The 23,189-nt window shown below is 39.8% G+C and overlaps 3 protein-coding genes across 3 annotated transcripts; all 3 read right to left on the bottom strand.

Annotated features, from left to right (window-relative positions):
- Nucleotides 1-1,343: 1,343 nt before the first annotated feature.
- Nucleotides 1,344-4,036, bottom strand: LOC112562544. Its single transcript, XM_025235835.1, has 4 exons — nucleotides 3,650-4,036; nucleotides 3,055-3,242; nucleotides 2,512-2,658; nucleotides 1,344-1,949 (listed from the first exon to the last, which is right to left on the bottom strand). The coding sequence occupies exons 2-4, from the start codon at nucleotides 3,227-3,229 to the stop codon at nucleotides 1,795-1,797; spliced, it is 477 nt and encodes a 158-aa protein (XP_025091620.1). The 5' UTR covers nucleotides 3,230-3,242; nucleotides 3,650-4,036; the 3' UTR covers nucleotides 1,344-1,794.
- Nucleotides 4,037-6,092: 2,056 nt separating this feature from the next.
- On the bottom strand, nucleotides 6,093-10,713 carry LOC112562539 (epithelial membrane protein 1-like). The gene is made up of 4 exons (XM_025235828.1): nucleotides 10,339-10,713; nucleotides 7,721-7,932; nucleotides 7,034-7,177; nucleotides 6,093-6,720 (listed from the first exon to the last, which is right to left on the bottom strand). Exons 1-4 carry the CDS (start codon nucleotides 10,530-10,532, stop codon nucleotides 6,530-6,532), a joined length of 741 nt encoding a protein of 246 aa, XP_025091613.1. The 5' UTR covers nucleotides 10,533-10,713; the 3' UTR covers nucleotides 6,093-6,529.
- Nucleotides 10,714-16,952: 6,239 nt separating this feature from the next.
- LOC112562140 lies at nucleotides 16,953-23,001 on the bottom strand. Its single transcript, XM_025235192.1, is given in 5 exon segments — nucleotides 16,953-18,491; nucleotides 18,494-18,569; nucleotides 21,350-21,505; nucleotides 22,064-22,710; nucleotides 22,902-23,001. Coding segments are annotated over 5 exon segments (1,545 nt in total). The 5' UTR covers nucleotides 22,990-23,001; the 3' UTR covers nucleotides 16,953-17,913.
- Between the last annotated feature and the right edge of the window lie 188 nt (nucleotides 23,002-23,189).

Raw genomic sequence — 23,189 nt, 5'->3', positions numbered from 1 at the left:
AGCTTTACGTAACCTGCAAGCTATGGACTTTGTAGTAGCTACATATTTCTTGCACATTCAAAGTAAAAAAAAAAACAAAACTTGACCACCCGATCGTCTAGAAAGGGTCGTATTACGTTCATTCTCGCGAATATCTCATCGCTAAGATGTGGTTAATATTACACAATAAGATTTCTTTTCGTGGAAAATTAGTATTCTTGTAATTCTTATTGTCTCGTCCCTTGTCCTCCACTACTCACTGCTTTCACTTTGTACTCACAGCTTCATGTTGTCTATCAAACATCCTACTGTTCAATGGTGCAAATGTAACTGTCATAAAAGGTTGTTAAAGTCGTAAAACAAAATTAACAGCCAGTCACCAGTCATCATGGGCTGATTCTTTTACACGTTGAGTGATGTTGGCATCACTGGCGGCAACCACTGTAATATAGATCATTAACAATAAACTATTTTTTTATCCACTATTACTGTAGTGAGCTGACTTTGGTCTTAACATACGATGTGCGTTATTGGTAATCTGAGAATAAACCATTCTGAACTCTTAGTATTGGTTCTTTGAGGGTAGGATAGAGATTGGCATTTTGATTGTTTTGTTTTTTGATTGATGAAACTGATTAGAGGACAAGATAGGTAGTAGAAGTTTGTATGAAATTGTTGTAGTAACAATAATAAAGTAGTGTTGTAATTGTTAATTATGAACTTGTATTCTTTATCTTCTCTGCTATCCACTCTGTGCTATGTAGAAAAACTACACGGGCTAGCGAACTGCTCAGTTACACTCTTTTCTTATTTTCTCTGTCTTTTTATTCTTTCCTTGTCTTCTGTAACGGAGGTACATTCTCCCGTTACGGTAGGTCGGGGGGGGGGGGTCTTCAGATTATTTGAAGTCTATACCTTCCTGCCTCTGAAAGGTCACTGTCCAAGGCTTGACTAGTTGTTTGCTGAGTGGGTCTATACAGGGTAGTCAAGGTACGAAGCTAATCACAAGGTAAGTCACATACGGTGGTCTATGATCGAATGAGAGGCAATAAGTTTAGTTTCTAATCATCTTCTCCAAGATTCCTTGGCGGCTCAGATGCAGTAATCAAGTCCCCTGGGTGGCTGACCATTTCTGAAATAACATCATCCACAGAATGAAAAGTTTACGTGATTACCTTTACATTTGTTCACATAACTCGCCACTGTACAGCCTGATAGGCAGAGGAGAATCAGTGTGTGTGTGTTGGAGAGACAGAAGGACCATTGGAGACTGCAGCCAGTCTAAACATCTGAACAACACGTGCATATTAAAAACAGCTTAATTTTTATTTGAATATATTTATGTACATGGGTATATAAATGAGTCTCTGTGGCCAACACATTCATCACACTTTAACACACACGGGAGGCTACACCTACCTAAACTGTCCACTAAAATGAAAAGTGGTGTGCAGGTCATGGAAGATAAAGCTACAGAACTCCTCTCCATTCAAAATCACTTAACATTCACAATCTAATAGAACAAGGGTGTGATGCCACAACATGTGCAACAAAGAAAAAGCAAAACCAGAGCCAAAAAAAAGAGTGTCTATATGTTTACAGAGAGAGAGAGCCCGAGAGAAACAAAGTCCGGCATTACTAAATAATTATATCTAAGTGCTAACTTTACTAGACTCGCGGCTTTCTTGATCACAACTCATGGATGCCGGCTTGGGCAAAAACTTTCCACATTTTTTATCAACAGAATAAATTAAAAAGCCAGAGTGGTACAAGTGTGCTCATATGTGACACATGCCATCCGCACCATTGTCACCATTAAGGCTTATGAAGGATGACGGCCACGATCATCAAGATACCAGCAACGACTGACAGGAAGAAGCAGTACCCGTAAAAAAGCACAGGCCAAAGTTGAATGACACCCGATAAAGTTTTACCGAGGTATACTCCCACTTCCACTGCCACGCAAACGGCTGGAAAAGAAGCAGAGATCAACATATTGAGCAAGTCTCTGACTTCAAGCCTCTTTTCTGTATATTGTATATCTTTATCACATAGATTGTTTATCGAGTTTTGAAAAAAACGAAAATACAGGACAAAAAGTAGGTTACTTGCCCACTCACCCACACAAGCAAAAGTACACAGTGTGCAAAAATACGAGCACATGTACCTACGCATGAATACACAGCAAGCTAGCATAGTCTTTCTGTCATAAACACCTTTACTTCTAATACACACGCACATACGCAGGCACCCAATCTAGCTCATCAAAACATACACTAATATACACTTGCCAAATAACTTAAAGAAATAATAAACATCTGAAAATTTTCTCCCAATAGACACACGAATATACAGTCGCATTAACTGACAATCCTGTTTACATATAAAAGCAAAACGTTAAGACAATGAGGCGAAAGAAAGGCATAGAAAAAAGACTGAATAAATTGAATAATATATATAAAGAGTAGTTAGAGAGAGAGAGAGATATGAAGGAGGTAGAAGAAAAAGGAAGATAAACCTCTCACATCTTACCCGCGGCAAGACTGCAAAGCCGAGCAAGAAGTGTCAGCTTCTGTGTGTCTTCTTTGAAGATGTGGACAACTCCGAGAACAAGACTGGCGGTAATAGTCAGCAGTGCCAGAATGGAGAAGGCCTGGCAAGCTTTTATCCAGCCACCATCTAAACAAATCACGTGTTGAGGTCTAGAAACACCTCAGTAGGCACTAGAGTTTATCAAATAACCAAATACTGACAGCCTTCATCAAAAGGTAATATGAAGAAAATTATGAAGTTTGAAAAAGGAGTTTAAAAATTGTCTCATTTGCTTTTTAGACAGGAGTGCCTTCACACCATTACTATTACCCTCTCGTACTTAACGGTTTGACAGCTCTCTCTCGCTCCCTATTTTTTGTTAATTTCCTCTTCTATGTCTCGTTTTTAATCTGTATCCCACATTCTTTCTCTGTCTTTCTCTTTTATTCTTCTGAGAGATTGGCTGCAAATTTACGTATTGACAATCATGGACACTGAAGACGAATCTCTAACAAATGTTAGATCGAGTTGACATACACTTACCTCCAGTATCATTATCACAACTGCCTTTAGCACAGAACAGCCCAGACTGGGATGAACCATAAAGGGTCGATGTCATCCACCCGGTTCCGACTACAGCCACGAACTGGCACACCAAGGCCACCGCGCTACATCCGATGGCCACACAGACAGGAACCTTGGGCTGGTACACGGGCATCCTCCCCTAGTGTCTTCGACAGTCAAGAGCAGGTTACAATTTTTAAAGTGCTGTTTATGCCTCTTTTTTTTTTTTTTTATACATAATACATACCGAGGGTGCCAGGATTTATCATTACGACTAATTAACATAGTCATAATAAGCTTACAAAGGACGTTGTTCGATAATTGGTAGAAAATAAATATGAACGATCTTTATCTTAAGCAATTAAATTTAACAGTAAACATTAACATTTACATATCAATAATAACAAGGTGTTGCAGACATCGGCAAAATAATAACACAAAGAAAAGGCCAAGTAGAAAATAAACTTTTCTGAAAGCTTACTCCGTTCTTGTAATTGTGTTTTTTAAAAGAGAAACATTGTCGATATTCAAAGTTCAGAAGATAAAACTTCTGCAGTAAAAAATCAAAACTTACCTTCCTAATAAAAGGATTAAACGTCTAGAAAGTAAACTTGTACTTTTGGTTTCTTTTTTCACTTCTGCTGGGAGGGAAACCCTGACTCACGGGTTCTCCCTGATTCGATCCCCGTCTGGGCTCGCCAGATATTCCGCAAGGCTTTTATTTGTCTCTAGGATTGTTGTCTATGGTTACGCAACAAACATCGATTTCCAATGGCAGGCATCGATGTTTTAAGTTTCCATGCTCAGAGCATTGATAATGAAAGTGTTGTTCGTCATCTAGTGTAGTATGACAAAAAGGCATTTCAAAACTTACAATAAAGATTCACAATGATAGTTATTAAAATAGAGAGACGTGCACACATGGAGAGAAATAAAGACCTGCATTCATGTAACAAAGAAAGACATGCATGTCCCACAACGAGGAGGCCCGTTACTTGTAACAAAGCCACGTGACCCTTTTATTTTCGGTATGGGATTATGCCGGATAGAGATATGCCCAGTCACACTCTTTTCGTATTCTCTCTGTCTTTCTTCTTTCCTTCTATTCTGTGAGAGAGGTACGTTCTCCCGGTGCAATGGGTGAACCGGTCTCTAGATATTTCGTGCAGTCAGTATCTTGGAAAGTAGTCCCGGTGCAGTGGTACCGTCCACTGTAATAACATTATTGAAAATACTTCGAGGCAAAAGTTTCTCTTCAGTTTGTTTGTTCTTCCTGATCGAATCCCTATTTGGGCTCGCAAGATCATCTGCAAGGCTTTTATTTGTCATTAGAGTAGTTTCCATGGTAATGCAACAAACACCGATGTCCACGAGTAGAGCGTGAGTAGTATCAGAGAGGGTGGAGAGCTTTCTCTCGGTCACGGGTGGAGTAACATGCCAGCGCTCGCGTAAGGTTTTTATTTCTCTAACAAGTTATACAATCTTGACTACATGCTTTCATGATCGGAAGTGCTTTTGGGAGAGAGCAAGCGATAAATAATGTGGACACTTATGCCCCCGACATATATTGAAATGATTCAGATTTATTATTTGTGTGGTCAGCGAAATGCTGGAGTTGAGCACAATTCACACAATTTTAAGATGAAGAGTTACGGCTGATACCGTACATAAATGTAAATGAAAACTCTCATTAGCAATTACATCAGTAGACGGTTAAAAACAAAGAGAAAGCCTTGATTTAAGCCTTGATTTAAGCCTTGATTGACATAATTATTTTTACAATGTTTAAAACAGTAAAGGTAGCCGGCTACGCAAGTACGGTGCTAGCTTGTTTTTGCTCATAGATAAACTCTTAATGACTGTTACCTTCTGTTTATATGTTTTCTTGTATTGTTAAACACTGTGCTTTGTGTGTATTTCATTATGTTTTGTGCATCTGTGCATTATCGAATAAGAATGTTTTTGAAAGGTGCAGTGCATCATTGAGGAAGGCTGCGAGGACTAAGATGCATTGGGAAGGAAATGTATTGCATCATCTTGTGTAGTGTGACTAAAGGAGAACTGTAGATTTGATAATAAAATAATGATAGAGGTGTGGACACATAAAAATGATAAAGAGCTTTATTCATGTGACACGAAAGATCCATTCATTTCTCAGAAACCAGGCCACCCGTCACGGGTGAGCGGCTCACTTTACAAGTTTCTCTCAGCAATGGCGACTTCCTAGAATGAACCTCCCACACTCAAAGCTTCCACTGTGTACTCACAGCTTCTACTGTGCACTCACAGCTTCTACTGTGCACTCACAGCTTCGACTGTGCACTCACAGCGTCCTAGTATTGAATGGCGCACATGTGTGTTTATGTATACACATCTAAATAAATAAATATTGTAAGATATTGAAGGAAGGAACTTATGTTTTCAGGCAACTATGAGTAGGTATTTAGACAATTTGGACTTTTTATATTCCTAATATTGAAAAACATCGCTTGATAATGAATTGTCTGTGGTAACGGACCAAGAAAAAGTATGGGTTGAAGGATGATGGTGGATGATGATGTGGAGGTGAATGTGTGTATAAGGAAGGCAGAAGAAGAGTGCTGGGTCAGGGTGGGTATACGGGTTAGGGTGGTGGGATAGAGGTGATAGGTATTAGTTGCATGGAAGTGGGTGTCCAGCCTTACAATATTTTCTAATATGTCTTTGTATAAGTGTATATCAGTGTCTGAGAATACAAGTGAATTGTGAATAAAAGTTGTATATATTTGGGTATATAACCAGATTTGAGTAGGTTCTCGCACCCTGCTGTAGCCAATGGGCTTAAAGCAATAAAAGATGTCTATGTCCACGTCTTTGTCAGTCTCTCTGTTATTGACTGTTAGTTGACAGCTGAGTTTTAGAACTGACATCAGAGATGCTAGCATGTTACTAAATATCAAACATCACCATCAGAACAACAGTACTAACACACACATCGCCGTCCTCAACCACAAGCCAAAACATGACACAACAAAATGGTAGAAAATCGGATTTTTACAAAGCAAGACGATTGCATATTTCCTGTTTTGTTTTTCTTGTTTTAACTCAATTTAGTACATTTACATAAACACCGTTGAGCAAATAAGAACAGTCTTGATATACAGCCTATCATCCATGTAATTCTACTCGTGCAACTCGTCCTTACCTGATGTTGATTTATAAAGAGAAAGAGACAAACGTAGGTCAGTGGTGGGTAAACTCGATTAAAGCACTTCTCTTCCCTACAAACTCACGAAAACAGGAGATAAAAACGAAATGAGATTAGAACAAATAATTTAACCACTCTTGATAGTAGGAACATATCTTTCCGTTTTATTGTTTCTCTTTAATGTTCTTCCAACTATGACTTACTGAGTGCATTCTTCTTAAACACTTTACTACCTACGATCCTCCCAAAATTTCGAGAGGATGACTATTAACCTGTAGAAGACACAATCGAGGCTCCTGAGAGGAAGTTAGAGAGGATGAAGCAGACGCCAGAGGCGATGCACAAGACGAAGGCGACAACTGACAGAGCGAAGCAGTAGGACAGCTCGAACGTCTGCTCTGAAAACGAAGCTTTTCTGTTGTCTGCGAAGACGGCAAACGAGATCAACACGAACAGAGCTGAAACAAATAATTTTTGATGCAGTTAATTACTTGTAGTTGTCTCCCCTTTTTTCATTTCGTGTCTCGGACTTTGTTTTTGTTTTTGTTTTTTGTTGGGTTTTTTTTTTGTTTTGTTTTGTTGGTTTTTTTTTAATGTTGCATCTCTGTACCTTCTTGTATAAGGGATGACTTAATATTTAGCAGAAAATTTAATATTAGAGAATAAAATATTTTTTCAATCATTTTTAATACCTATAAAAATCATTAATTACCTATATTTATATATCTATACACACAAACATGTATCCATGCATACAGCCCTAACCTTTACCTGCAACGAGAGCCACTGCGCCAGCGATGAGACCCAGGAATTTCTTATCGAGGAACATGATGAGAATGCCAGCGGCGAGAGCCCCGGCGATGAAAAAAAGTCCCAGTAGAGCAAATGCCCTCGTCGCGTCGAGCCAGTCTGTGACTGTGAGAATTACATACACATCTCTACAGAACAGGGAATCATACACACATCTCTACAGAACAAAAGAGGGTCATACAATATCTCTATAGGACAAAAAGAATCACACACACACCCCTCTAATGACTATAATGTGTGATATACTAGATATTGTGTTGCTATGTGATGGGGATGTAGAGCTAACCTCAGGTCTCAGTCTTCTTTTCTTTTTTGTCCATTCGACAGGAAGATATTTTTTTCATTTGCAAAGATGGTAAAACTGTGCCATCAAATTTAAGATTATAATTCACATCTTTGTTTTAATAATTGCCACCCGGGACGCCACAACTCACTACTTACTATTTTGTATTGTTCATATCTACCTTGAGATTGTGGAGTGGTTATATTTTTATATCACCTTGAAATCTTTTTCAAACATCTCAAAATGTTTCTGTCGCCACTGTACAGGCTTAGCTGCTGTCACGGCACAAACCACAAACAAAAAATTGGGTATGTGTCAGCGTGTGTGATAATGTGTGTAATGTGTGTATACAATAAGCTCCGTACCTATGGTACTGGGGTAGTCGACGCATGTATCAGAAGAACAATATCTCCAGAGCCCATAAGAGACGTCATAATTCTTGGCTTTGAGCCAGCCAACGGCCGCCACAGCGATGATCTGAAACAGCAGAGCGATGCCTGAGGCGACGAGTCCGATGATAACGGCAATGTGAGGCATCTTAAAACCCATGCTTGCTGCTGGTCGTTTTTTCCTGAAACTGAGGCAAAAAGAAATTGTTGTCGTCAGATGATGATGATGATGACGCCGACGCCGACGACGACGACGACGACGACCATGATGATGATGATGATGATGATGATGATGACGACTTACAAACTCCAGCGGGTTCATATACCTATTGTGGGTGGTATGTGACACCTGCTCACAGGGCTTCGCGTCGGCGGTGTGTGTGTGCGTGTGTGCGTGTGTGCGTGTGTGAATGAAGCTAAGACAGAGAACTAGAATATGGCAATCAGTTCTCTGGACGATGTCAGTGCAAAGGAAGCGCAGTCAACACGTCTTCACCTTTCTCCAACTGTCGGTATGTCGCGGTAATAGTTTACGGTTCATTAAGCCGGTGCTCGACTGGCGGTCGTACGTAACATTGTTCACAGCCTGTGCCTGTTGAGTGTGTATGAACAGTGTAGTCGGATAAACAAACAGCCATCGGAGAAGCCGTGTGAGTAATAATAGCTACTTCATACTTCTAACCCACGTGCCTAGTTTCGTGGGGCCTTAGTGTGTTAATTAATTAAGGGTAGGAGTCATCAGCAGGATTGTGGAAAACATAGAAAAAAAGCCAAACGTAATTCTGTTTTGCTTCATTGTGTAAATGAGCATACAATACCAGCTTTTATATTTTTACACTGAACTGCGTTGAATTGTGTTTACTGGGGACGTACGCTGGGGATTGGAGTCCATTGTGAAATCATTAGTTAGCAATTTAGTGTAGGCGTCCACATGTCCAGGCGGGTAGCGGAGAAGAGTAATTAGCCAGAGACAACGGGTTAGCTACACAATCGTCCACTTCACGAGTCTGTTCCCCAAGGCTGACAACATCCTCGGTCGTTGTGTCACCTGACAATCGTTTGTCCACCTCACCTGGTGAGACCAATCGATGGCAGCGTGCTGGATACGTCGCCTAGGGAACCCCGCCACAACGAGAAAGAAAAACAACATCGGAGAGCGAATGCAAAAATCAATGAAAATACGGACATGACAAAAACAACAAACACATACAAAGAGTTGTTGACGACTGGGACTCAAAAAAAGAGGCCAAGGAACACCTCGACCTTCAATGTCCGTTATGTCTCACAGAGAGGAAACGAGCGAGTTTGAAGGATTGCCTGACTGGGTGCGTGTCGGCAAGTCAGGTAGGTGGATACAAGGTTCTTAAAACGGGTAGGATGTCGAGGTCAGGTAGTTAAAAGGGGTAGTCCGTGCAGTTTACACCCCCCTTGTACTTTCAGCTAAAAACTGTGATCAGAACACTCCATGTGGATTGTAAAATGGGATGGAAGAAAAAGTCGCAGAGCTTGGTGAAGAGAAAAGAACAAAAAATGTTGTTGTGTGAATTGACAGTCGTTGGAAAATGGGTGGGTGTGGCCAGGTACCCATCCCACAACTGAGTCGACCGGGGACAAGTTTCAAAACTGCTTGTGCTGGAGGAAGAGGAATGTGAGATAAATAAACGTTGACTAACGGCGACGGCGTACACAGTAGAATGAACGACAAACGAAGAACGAATCCAGATTAACATAGCAGCTAAAAAAAAAAAAAGACACAAAAAGTGTTGATTGAAAATCTATTCGCACAAATTTGAACATATTTTTTTAACCTAAACCGTAGATTGTACTGTTATAGCTGATCTTTTTTTTTCTTCTAATGATAAAAACCCCGCTCTCTCAATCCTGTAAACAGCATTGTCCGCATGTGGAGGAAAGCTTGAAAAAAAAAATTCCCATGTCGGGTTATGCCTCTCTTTAGGGCTGGTTGATCGAACACTAGAAATAAAGCTGGGCGTTGTTACCCTTAGTAACAGAACAATGAAAGCAAAGAAAGCAATAACAGAGAAAACAGCACACGGCTATTATAAACTTTTAAAACCTTTTATAGAACCTGGAGTCCGTATTTCGAACAGCAGAGAAGCTTGAAAAAGATCGTTTTCCATGCTTTATAAATGTGTATGTATCGCTACGTTTATCTTCTGTTTTTTTCTGTTAATGAAAGGTGATAGGACGGTAAATAGAAAGCCAGAAAACAGCGAAGAAATAAAATGCGAACGAATGAATGAAGGAAGGAAGAAATAAAATGAGACTTAATGGATGGACGAACTAAAAGGAAAAAATAAATAGATATTAAAAGAGAAAAAAGAGGCAGAGCATTAAAAAATATAAATTCTAACATTGAGAAGTTAATCTATGACTTCAGTATTGACAGTTAAGATAAGTAAACATTGACTTTTCACTTACAAAGTCTTACAGACCAGTCTTCTCTGCAAAGTAATAACACAAAAAATTAAGCAGGTAGAATAAAGGTAATATTCCTTTTTAAAAACGTTTTTCTATCACAGTAACTTTTTAAGAAACAGTACCTACATTTAACGTTCAAAAAACAAACTTACCTTCCTTGCAAAAAAGATGTAAAGCAAGTTGGTAATTCTTTTGTTTTTGCTGGATTATTTTTTTTACCAGTCTTGTTGGGAAAAGACTTGACACACAGGCTCTCCCTTTTCGGATCCCCGTTTCGGCTCGTCAGATCATCCACAAGGCTTTTATTTGTCTCTAGGAACGTTGTCCATGGTAACACAACAAACATCGATCTCTACTCGTGGATCAGGCTATGGGTGGGTAGTGTCAAGACATGTTTACTCCAATCTACTGGATTGCTCTCAAGTTCACAGTCTTCAGGATAATAAATTATAACAGATATTTTTCGGAAAACTACTTTACCGAAAATTGTCATGCCTTTTCCTAATATTTTCGATTGATCCTCGCAAAAGGAATTGAGACGGACTCCGCCACGAGGGCGTGAATGAGTTTAATCATTAGTGGAGGAGAAACGTCGCGCGCGCGTTGAAAGTCACGTGAAGTCAAATTGTTTTTATTTCCGCGGCAGAGTTAAAACAAAAGCTGTAGATATACAATCTTGCCTACATGAATTCGAACGTGTGTGCGTGGGTGACAGTGATCGAGTAAAAACTTATACAATTTAACAACGATTCCAACACACGATTCCAACACACTCTCTGACAAACCAAAAAGAAAATAATATAATTTAAGAAATATGTACGAATTTGAGATGCATTTAAAACCAATAGCGAAGTATGGACAGACGTTTAGCGTTTGTAGAACTAAATAACAACGCCAGCTTGAAAATAGATATCTAAAATTCATAGTAAGCGTAAACCTATAACAAACATTTCAATCAAATAGAAAGAAACCTATCAACTGGCAATAAACCAAATAACTTCCCGGATATTTTTTTAGTACAATTGTAAGATAGCAGTCCAGTAAACTCAGATGAAAGGTACGGTGAAAGTTTTACAATTGGTGAGAGAAAAGGTTTTCAACAGCGGGAATCTGTCTTAGGTCTTCATGCTGAAGGCATCGAAAGTAAGGTGCATTTCATAATGTTGTGAAGTTTGACAAAGATGGATTTGAATCTGAAAATAGGGACACACACATACATATCTAGAAAAATCTGTATTCATGCACAAAAGATTACCCTGAGGCGAGGAGGATCGTTCATGGTGAAAAGCTCGTTTGGCGTGTTTCTCACTGTAATAGACCATCAACATTACCTTATCAGATTTCTGTTCTAGAGTAAAGAAGTATTGAGTGTGACACACGCTCCAGTCCTTGTAGTCTACTGACAAAAGTTTTAAAATCACTTTCGTCTGCCATCTCCTGATCCTCCTGTACTTGCCCCTATCTGCTTTCCTCCCCCAGTACGCGCTTCATGTCGTCCACGATATGTCCTGTTTGAAATGTGCGAATGTTCAAATGTTTGCTCATGCCATAAATTGCCTTGATTGGTTATCTTCAAAAAACCAAGTCCTAAGACCAAGAGTAGCAGGCCTGGTTCAGCCTGGGTAAGGTCGTTTGTATGCTGCGTGAGGTGGGACAGAGGCAACCATTGTCATGCTACTTTCGAGCAGTTTGGAGGGCGGGATACGCCAGTTGGAGAGGACCATGGAGCCCTTGTACGTGCGATGCACAAAGAAGGGCTTTCTGTCACAAGTGGTGGAAAGCTCAGAACTATCACATCAAAAGCGTCTATTTTCTCTCTACATAGCGCATGGTATCCTGGAGAACATAGATTGCTGGGCAACAACAATGGCGACCAACATAAATCATTTCTCTTTTAAGAAAGAAGTGTCCCAATGGCTGCATTTTTCGCCCGTACTCATGAAATTTTACCTAAAGAAAAATAAACGTGCGGTTGGTGTTGATTAGTATTGTATGTGTGAATGTACGTGAATTTAGTAGTTTTTTTTTTTCTGAGATGTCATTATTCTCTGATATACAAATTTCTTCATCGCAGTTTTGTTCAGGAGGGTATTGCCTCGCCTAAAACTGATTTTTTACATTGTCGCCTGCACTGAGTTTGCAAAGTGTCCAGGGCTTTGTCATCTAGTTTGTATATCAAGCAGAGCTTTTACAGGGTGTGTCCAGGCACCAGGTAACCCATTCGCCCCACAGTTACCTGGCTTTGTAATTCTTTGTGCATATCTATTCAATCTACATCGCGTGACAGCTTTTCAAGGCGAAATGCTTTATTTACCGATTGTTCAGCGACTAGCATTCATTAGAACAGCTAGCCTAACCCTAACGTTTCTTGTACTAATAGACATGAATGTACATTGTTCATTTATTTGCAGCCTTTTCTCTTACCTTTATCTGCAGTATAGTCATTACTTAGCTAACGCCTTTCTTTAAATTATCTCCTTTTTTCCTTTTCCCATTGTTCTTGCAGTGTTTATTATTAATTGTTATCATCATCACAACTTTGGTCGGTTTTCCCTTTCATTTTTAGCTTTTTTTTTTTCTTTACAAAGTGTTCGCTAGTCTGTCCACTCGCTGTTACACGCATCCACGTGCTCTCTCCTACGTCTTAATGACAATTCCCGGGGTTAGTCAGGTGCGTGGCATTAGGTCACAGGTACCACCGATGCGATAGCGAAAAAAAAAGCTGAGCAAGTCGACTTCGAACTTTCTTCCACCAGGATCCTAATGTCATCAATAAATCAATCCATTCGTTCCCCCTGGTCACACCTGCAAAAACAAAAAAAAAAGCAAAAGCAAAAAACGCTCTTTTTCTCTTCGTGTGTCCATTTGCTGGCGCCGGTCGCACGAGGCACACTTTTAAGTAAAAGGAAAGACGAATATCCTGTTTTTAAGTGGTGAAAGTAATCATTTCTCAGGAAAGAGATTGTCCATGATCTGTAACTGGATACAAGGACACCAAAAGTGTTTTGTCCCCATGGAAACACAAGAATCTATCAGAACTATGTAGGTGATGAACTCAAAATTATATTTTCAAAAAAAACATCAATTGTAATGAAAGCCAGCAATCTTTACACAAAGAAACTGCACTAACGTTTGATTAATAACGATTTCACGATGGACAGACATTGCAGGCTACTTTATAAGAACTGACAATAGAAACACTTGTTTTTATTACAGCCACATGTTTACAGCCTCTGTGGAAACAATGATTTGAAGGTAACGGGAGTTCAAAGCATTCGAACTGGTACATTTCAAATAGTTGACTGTAACAACTCCGAGTTTCCTCCTTTTTAAATCAATTCGTTCACAGGTTGCTCTCAAAGGAGAGCAAGTAACGGCAAGTTTTTATCTTCAGCAAAACATAAACGGTACAGCAGACTGAATATTCACAAAAGGTTGAAAATCGCTTTTCCAGAATTAACAGACATAAAAGACTGAGTATCAGGCATGCCACGGGTCAGACGGAGAGAGAGCAATGCATGTGGTAGCACGTATCTCTGCCAGACTTCTGAGTTCAGAAAGTTTTACGATCTCATTCAAAAATCCAACACCCTGTACACTTTTTTTTTACACCATAATCTCTGAAGAACTGAACCCCTTCCGCGGGTGTGAAGCGGCACAGCGATTCTGATGGCGCAACGGTTGGCGTCTCTCACCAATACAGTGAGGATTGGCTGCTCGGGGTTCAGATCTCGTCTCCGACACGCTATTCTTTCTCTGCATGTGGCATTAGCAGGGCTGTCTGCTTTGCCTTGGTTGCTGGCTAAATTAAATAAAGTTAAGAAATGCCCATTTTATTATTGATAGCAAACTCGTGAATAACCAAAACCATGAAAGTGAACTCGTATGAAACAGGTGAAAAGAGATGTATTTAATAAGAATTTAACCAAGGCCGGACTGTGAAGATTAATGGATAAGTGACTGGTCTCTAGGGCTTGCTAGATTATTCAATGATAGTCAACCGCTTATTTGAAGAGCTCGCTCGTGTGTATCTTCGGGTTGCCATGCCGCTTTTATCAACAGTCGTTATAAGTGGTTAAGGAGAAGACAAGCTTTGGGTGGAGGGAAGAGGCTCAGAGTCGGTGTCGCCAAGAAAGCGATTGATCCCTCCACATCGTCCTCGCCACTATAAACACGTTGAGAGAGATGGTTTGAGCGCGCGTTGTATTGACAGTAAATAAATGTAAAGAATAATTTGTAAGCGGCGATGTAATCGTTTTGCGTTGAGAGAAACCGTCTACTCTCACACAGTATCGAACTCTGGTTACAAAGAAACTGGTATTATCAGCGAATTCATAGCTGAGTGGACAACAAATTTAGTATCATATTGAAAGTGAAAAGAAAAAGTAATCCGGTGTAACGGATGTTGCCAGGGACAATGCCAACACGGACGATACACTATAAACCATTAGTCATATTTTTAAATATTCCAAGAATATTAGGAACTGAAATGAATACAGTAGAACAGGAGGAATCAGTGAGTTACATCAGATTTAATTTACACCCTGAGGGTAGTGTCAGGGCTGTGTCAAGCTTTGAGTGAGCCAATTACAAAAAAAAAAAAAAAACATTTAAAAAAATAAATAAACATCTTTTCTGAAGTTTATCGTAAAAGCAGAAAACGTTTTGCATTGTACTCGGAAGAAAGAAAGACTACGAATGTTTTGCTGTCGATAGTTTTGTCAAAAATCCAGCAATAGTTATACTTTGAATGTTGCAAACTCGAAAGTGTCCATTGTAAAATTGTGACAGCAAAGAAGAAGCAATAAGCCTTCATAGCATGCAGGCATCCCTAACTACCTTTACTACCTACTCCTCTCCCCATATATACCCTGCCGTATATCAGTTCCAGACGTCTTAATATCTCCGTCAATACCCAACATCGAGTCCATATCTTGTCGTTTACATCATCGTCATTGGAGACCAATATTCTGTGTCCTATTAGCAGTTCTTGGGCTTTCAGACAAAGTAACCAATAGTTCTATGGCACCATTCATGTCAACAAGGAAGTAACCCATAGACGAGCACACACACGCCCTTGACAAGAGAAGTTTCAGTCACCTTGATTCCTTGCACTTTATGACAAAGAGTCCATAGAATTTCAAAGGCAATAACCAAGAGCTCTATGGGATTGTTTGTGTCAACAAGGAAGTAAGCAACAGACAGGGCGAGCACAAACAAGCTAGCTTTCTGTGGAGTAGATTCCTTGCGCATTTGCAAGGAGCCTATTAACCTTTCAGAATACAACAACCGACAGCTCCGTGGACTGCTGTCTGCCGAGACCAACGCTTAGCCTCTTGCGAAGTTCTCCGCTGTTAGTCTCGGCGAGCCTAACCAATGAATGTGACGAAACCGGAAGCTTTGTACACACCTGCCTCGTTTTAGTAGTTAATTTTAGTGGTTAACTGGAAAAAATTCGTCTGCCAGCAGTCCAGTAATGCAAGTTCGTGGTTCCATGGAACCCTTCGTGCGAACAAGATAATTTCAGGGAGCAAACTACAAGCAAGCCCAGTCACGACATGAAGAAAGTGCGCACGCATGTATTTTTATGTGTAAAGGCGCTGCGTGGGCGCAAGGGGAGAATTTTTTTATATGAATATCATATTAGGATTACTTATTATAGTGAGGTATTCTAGTGTTATTATAGGGGCGAGACTGCATATCAGTTCCAATCTGTTTATTTCGAACGATCTGACGATCTGTCATGCCCGACATCGTGTCCTCTTTTTAACCTTTATTCCTCAACTTTTGACCTCACTGCGGACTCCAGCACTTTTGTTTTGCCAGCAGTTCCTCATTTTAGCCATTACCAGGGTTCACACAGGTATGACTACACTTAAAATAAAGACCTTCTAGGGACATAGGAAACGTATTTTGAGGACGTTTACGTAATGTGCAGACAAATTAACTGCAGGCCATCTGTCACTCACATTTCATTTTATTACAGATTTATAGGATTAAAGACAGAAGCTACAACCTGGGATACAGTTGTATCAGCTATTTTCTCTTCAGTCTTGCAAGAGGGATTTTCTTGCTCCGCCCTTCTTATTTCCCTTCATCCAAATTTCTTAACAACGGCAGCACTTTTTTAAAAAATTTCCACTTTACAAATCCCAACATAAAGAGAAAGTTTTAGGTATTGTTCTTGATAACAAGTCTTGAAAGAAGGAGCTCCTATCCCAAGCTGCAGACCATATTTTATAATTTGCTGGAGGAAATACAAACACGGCTTCAATTAATTCAAAATGACTAGCTGTAGCATGGAGATGATGCTAATACATAGACAACAGACAATATGAAATATGTATCCCCGATGTTTTCCATGTAGCTGTCTCATTCTTCTTTTTATTGTCATGTTTTCCCCCTCCCCACCCCCCACCTTTTCACCTGCTAACCAGGAGCTTTTAATCTCGCCTTCTCGTTAAAAGTGAACCTCCGGAAACATCCGAGATTGCTTGTCAGAACTTCAAAGCCTTAATAGCCACCTCATGACATTCCTTGTTCTGCATGGTGACAATTTCGCAAATCAGTTCAAAACTTGTTCTACCACGATTGTTAGAACTGTCTTCCTGTAGTTCCTCTTCAGTTTTAGCAAGTCCAGTTTCTCATGCTTTTTCTCTGCCGTAACCTCCAGGTCATTCAGAATTTGATTTTCCATCCCTGGTCCATCTATTCTCTCAGGATGGAGAACTACCATCCATGCTTGTGGCAGGAAAAAAATTATAAAGGCCGTACGCACCAAGGTTTATTTTCAAAACATAGCCATTGACAGGTCTAAGATAATGTTCATGCGAACATGGAAAACGATCTGGGAGAGGGGGAAACACGCCCAGTCATGCCTGTGACAAGGCTAGCTTTTCTTTGACATGAACTCCTTGTGCACTTTCATGAAGCGGATCGCGGCTGCGCAAAGGTGAGGCGTTTGTCGCCAAGACGACGAGGATTGTTAAACACACTGTGACTACTACTGACGGATAAAAACTGTTTTAAAGGTCTTAACTAGCCACAGGCTGATCAAGTTTTGACATCTTAGGTAGGCATGTGACGGACCAGTTGAATGTTCTGTGGCCACACAAGCATCAAGATGTGTCACATCAAGCAGACTGGCAAATTAAAGGTGTGAGCCCCCCGCCTTTACCCAAACCTGTCATAACAACCTTTTTAACTGTCAGGTAAATATCGCTGGTCGACTAAGGTTGTAAAAATCTCCTTTGTAATAGCAGCTGACTCGTGCAATTCCCTTATCGGAGGAGCTCAATGCGCTGTACCCGAACAAACTACCCCAACCGACAGTTAACGAAAGCGTTCAAAAAAAAAACACACACACACACAGCAAATGGATGACGTCGGGGCAAACATGAGTAAAGTACATGAACAAAGATAAAAAAATTGAGCTGTTAGAGAAAGACTTTTTTTTTTTAAATTATGAAATATGATTTTTGAAACAGGTGGGTTTAGTGCCCGATCCGAAATGCCGCGAAAGATATGCAATTGTATAATTTTTACAATAAGACGAGATTAATACAGATGACAACGATTGATGATGAAGGTGACAATGACAACGACAATAACAACGGCGATACTGGTGGTAAAGTGCTGATGAATATGACAAGAGATGGTACTGTGACATCGTCTAATGCAGCAAAAGGATAATCCCACATCATGCCTGCTGCGACTTTCAATAAAAGTTATTTTTCATTCTTCGTCAAACGTCTTCTGCGGACCTTTCCTTCAGCCCATCTGCCTTCCCTTTGCTTCTGACTTTTACACGTGCTCCTTTTTGTGCAGGGCGTGTTCTGAAGGCAAGCACCGGTATCTGCCGAATATTCCTCTCCATGAAAACTGCCACTTCGCGATTTCCACTGTCTAGCCACAGGCGTCTCTTCAGTCGTTACTCCACTCCTTGCCTTGCTGCCAGACCGGAGGAGAGTATTTCCGCTACACGCAGCAGGGCTCGTCGACACGGAGGAATGGGGCGTTGAGGAAATGTCACGTGACTTCACGAGATTGTTGTCCCGTCCCATCACTGCCTGCGACGATTCCATTTCGCGCCATCTCAGTTTCCGCTCGTGCGGTGCAATGGTCCCCTGGGCAGAGCCGTTGTGCTGTTCACGCTGCCCTGCCACTGGAGTACGGGGTTCGATTTTTAACAGCCATGGAACAGAGAGGCGGTAGCTGCACGTCATCAGCAAGGTGACAACAGTCATCGCCAGGATTGCCAACATCAGCACGGGTTGCCACTGTAGGGGGATCTCAGTGAAGAAGTTCGCAGGCTTCGTCCCGCGCTGGCGAACAGTAGCTCCGCCGGGTGGACGAGGCAGCGGGTCACTAGTGACGTCACCACCTGTATCAACAGAAAAAAAAAAAGTCATGTCACAGACAAGCTTGAATCAAGGTGTTTCATTTCTGCCAGCTATAAATAGGCAGTGCCTCGTTTAGGGTGACTTTAATTCTCTAATGGAAGTTCAAACTGCATCATCACTTCAGCATACGAAAATCAGCCAAACTCACACAATGGAGTTTCCATTACACAAATCACATTCGTCGAAAAACACGTCCTTCATTTGCGTTTTCGATGTGTGCCAAAGCCTTTACAACTGTGTATCACTGAGTTTTTTTAATTTCTTTTTTTAAACTTACACGAGCCCGTTTGGACGCTAAGCGCATAATTAGGTATACAAAGAGTTTAGGTTTCACGGGTGACACAGTTTTGGGAAAGGCTTAAAGGTCTACTTGGTGTTATTAATTTTTTTACGACTGGATAAGCTCAGTGCAAGATACTATTTCCACAAATCTGAATAACCCCTTCCGATCTCAAGATACACGCACAGACATCACCGTGCACAAAAAATCGTTACGTGAAGTTTGTACTCAAATCTCTCCAAGATGGTTCCAGGTCTGCACTGGGCGAGGCTTTGACAAAACAAACGTATCCATATAAATCCTGTTTGTGGTGTTGATTTTTTTTTTTCAGTGATGTTTGTACGCGCGTTACCGCGAGAATAGAATTAGGAACTTTTGGGGAAATTTGCGCTGAGCTTTTCTCAACTTACCCGACTAGGCCTTTAAAATGGAAATTACAAGGACTCCTAACAGATGTCTGTAGTACATATAACCTGACCTCTAAGCTTTGCGCCAACAGACTAGTAACTGGCTTCTCTGATAAATCAAGTTTTTGCTTCATCATGCTACCGCAGCTGAAGAGCTTTCCACATCCTTTATGTACCCAAACAGAAGAGCAGTCTAAAAACAGATATAGTCATTGTCTTACATAAGGCATGCGCAGTCATGTTTTCAAACTGACTACATTCTCTTGCTCAATGTCTATTAAAAATTCAGGAGACCATTTTAATCTATACAACCGCTATCTCCTTTAAAGATGAGCAAACAGGGACGTGCTGTTCTATGTGCATGCTAATTAAATATTACGCAGAGGCCATAAAGTTTTTTCTTAAGTGAAGCAAGAAAAAAATCCGCAGCCGTTTCGTTGCTTTTTATGTCATGACTAAAATTGTTAAAATTATATCCCCGTCTTTCTACCTCACTCACCACACACATACACATTGCTCCTTTTTTCGACATCTATGCATTAATGCAATATAGCAGCGCAAGACCAAAGCTTACGGCATGCTTCACCGTAAACGATGCTTATGGCTAGACCAACAAGAATAAGGTTTGCTCAAACGAAATCTGAATTTAGTTTTATCATTTAATTACAGTAATTAGAGATTCGTTGCATCGCCGATATCCGCTCAACACAAACGTTGGGCGGGAGGCGAGCGTGGTCGCATATGTAGGTTATATGATCCATAAATAAGGTTGACTTTGAGGGAAATCGGTTCTACCACAGTGTATGGCGAGAGATGGGTTTAGGCGATATAACGAGACTATAGTTGATTATAAGCATCTATCCATAGCACCAATGACATCAGCAGCAGCTAAACGTAGACGATGCAGGCTTCATTGCTGCAGTCTATTTCGAAGATAACGGCAGGTCTACATCAACGTGACACTAAACGGAAGTTCGTGCTGTCATCATCTAGGTCAAATAAATTGGGCAATTTAGAGGGGGAGCGCTTATGACCAGAATTAACCGGTGTGGTAATAGAAGTGCATTGCACTTTCAAGAATAGAACAAAAGGTAAGTTTCTTAAATGCTTTATCCATTTCTAATAAGTAACAGAAATTTAAAATACTATTTTAAACGCTGTTTATTTTCTAAAGGAACCATGGTACTACTTGGTGCTAATTTTACTTTAGCTATAGTTCCAATCACAGCTACTGTGCCTTTGAGAAACATAAGTACGGAATAGTGTGCATTCCATTGTTTGGTTTCATGGGAAAGTTTTCATTTGATTCTGCGTTGATGGATTGGGGAAAGGGGAGCTTCATGATCGTTTGAAGAGAAAAAGTTATTTAAAAAATATCCCCCAACGTGTGTAGGTCAGAGATGTAGACTGAGTAGCCTGATTGCATTTGTTTCCTTTCTTAGTGGAGTAATTTACAGTCTTTCTGAAATCTCTGAACATACGAGTTTACTTAACCACCTGAAGAAAAGGACATATATACTTCGCCGTGTGTGTAGTTCTTTTTTTTTTTTATACATCTGTCACTAACATCTAATAACCAGTAATGAGGAAATAAAAGCAATAATGTTGGATTTATTAAAGAATGTGACACAAAACCTAAACAATCTTTATGTTTTCTGGTCTCCAAAGCCAAATATCGGCTTCATTTTCTGACACCCTTTTGAATTTTTTTAGAAGGATTTTAGGGTTCTCTTACATGAATTACACACTATGTACAAAATTGGGAGCACTGGAAGTTAATGGCAAAGGCTGTGATCAATTATTATTATTATTTAATAATTACAAAGATTATTTATAAACTAGGAACTAAACATTGCACACAGAGTTGAGGACCATGTTTCTCTGTCTCAGATCAGCATAGATGTAAATCCACTAAAAATTTATGTAGATGTAGGTTATACTTAGTCATGAAAACTTCAAAACCAACTTCATATAGGTTTTGCAGTATTGCAAGTATGCTTTATGGATGCTGGTGTATAGTTCTGGAAATTCCTGCAAAGTAAGAGACTACACATGGCAATTTTATTAGGCTTACCATTAAAGGGCTGATTTCCCAGATGGGATCAACAAACTGGGCATAAAAGTATTGATCACACAGGCTGTTATGACTCCATGCCACCTGGTGGCTCAACCATGATTTAAGCATCCTGAACAATGACAGTTCTCTTGGAGTGCAGTACTCTGGAACACCCTGAAAATGTTAAAATAAAGTAAGATGCTTCTCTCTACCCCCACTTCCCCACTCCAAAAAAAAAGGAAACAAACAAAAAGAACGTGACAATAATGGAAACTACGCTAAGTGGAACAACAAAGCTAGATATATTATCTGCTCCTTTGCTTTACACACATAACACTGCTAACTTTTTCTCAAGTAGAATAGTGGATCATCAAGACCCACTACAACTCTTTTACTAAACTATATTACAGGTACTGTACCTTTTTCAAAGACTTTTGAAAAGTATTGTAAAGGCGAAATCAAATATCACAGTCACAGAATTTAAAAAAGGCCAATATAAATTAGTAACTTTGCTAAAACAAGTATATGTCAGGTTATTTCTTTACTTAATTAAATTGGCAAGATTTCTTTGAAGCTACATTCATTTCAATCACTTCCTGTATTGATGATCCTTATGTTGTGACATGATTTTGTTTACAACTATCTTTATGAACTAATAAACAGTGAATGGCTGCCTGATTCCCATCTGAACTTGGAGAACCATAAGTAGATAATGATCAATCTTTCACTTACTGCAGACACTCTAGAAGCTCTTTTGCTAACTTCTGCTTGGTATAGCCGTATAAACTCCCATGGAATGCTGACACATAACAAGAGAAGAAGAAGAAAAGTCCCAGAAGTCCAGAGAGTCCTTGCCTGTCTAGGAGAACATTGTAATAGGTCTTTTCTTTTGACATTATAAGTCAGCAAACTATCCTCCATGTACTTTTCATCTAGTGACTTGCCTATGATAAGTTGATCGTAATGTTTCGTGACTGTTTGTTCGATATGATTGCGATTCACTAGACTGCATCTCCACTTGTTTAACACACAGAAACATATAATTATAATAAACACTGTTATAATTAGGCACCAAAATATATGAACATAGGGATATACATAGGTGTATAGTGTGGCACAGACACTATCACACATTTGTAAAACAACAAATGTTATATCTTCCGGAATATGGCTATAAAAAACATGAAGAATGCTCTCTGTTAAAGATGAATGGCATGAGATTGTAAGCAGGCTATGTGTGTCATGACTGTCGACAGTTCTAGTGGAGTTTCCTGTCTTGATGTTGGAAATAACAGTGGACAACCATGACCATATTTTTTTAAACCACGACTCAGCTTTTCTTGATTCATCTCTCAACTGACACACGTCTGTAAGCCATTCTGAAAAAGAAACAACAGCTAGGTGCATTTTAATGATATTTAAGTCATGTAATAGTTAAATAGTGATTCAATCAGTATATCACTACTAAATTGTACGGTGTCACAATGTCACAATGCGATAGCATTTTAAGACAATCTGCTAAAACCTTGAAAGTCGATAAATTTCCAAGCTAAACCGACCAAAATCTCACCTAGTTTCCGTTTTGTGTACAGGAGTAACAATGCGAAAAACAGTGAAATCATAAACAGCACAAACTTTCGTTTCAAAATTGCCGCCATTTTATTTTCTTTGGAGGAATGGGAAAGGGAAGTAATGTGACTATCACGAAATTTTATTACAATTAAAAGAAGACCCCTTAAGTTTAATCCAGACTGTACACAAACTTAACATAATATCTAACATTTTCCTACAATAATAAATAAATTTATTAACTTTGTAATCAAACTACTTTGCACTAAGACATATAAGGGAAATTACT

The sequence above is a fragment of the Pomacea canaliculata genome, linkage group LG4, assembly GCF_003073045.1.
Source record: "Pomacea canaliculata isolate SZHN2017 linkage group LG4, ASM307304v1, whole genome shotgun sequence".
Classification (NCBI taxonomy): domain Eukaryota; kingdom Metazoa; phylum Mollusca; class Gastropoda; order Architaenioglossa; family Ampullariidae; genus Pomacea; species Pomacea canaliculata.
Note: the sequence above shows the minus strand (reverse complement) of the source record. Positions and strands in the feature narration are given on the sequence as shown.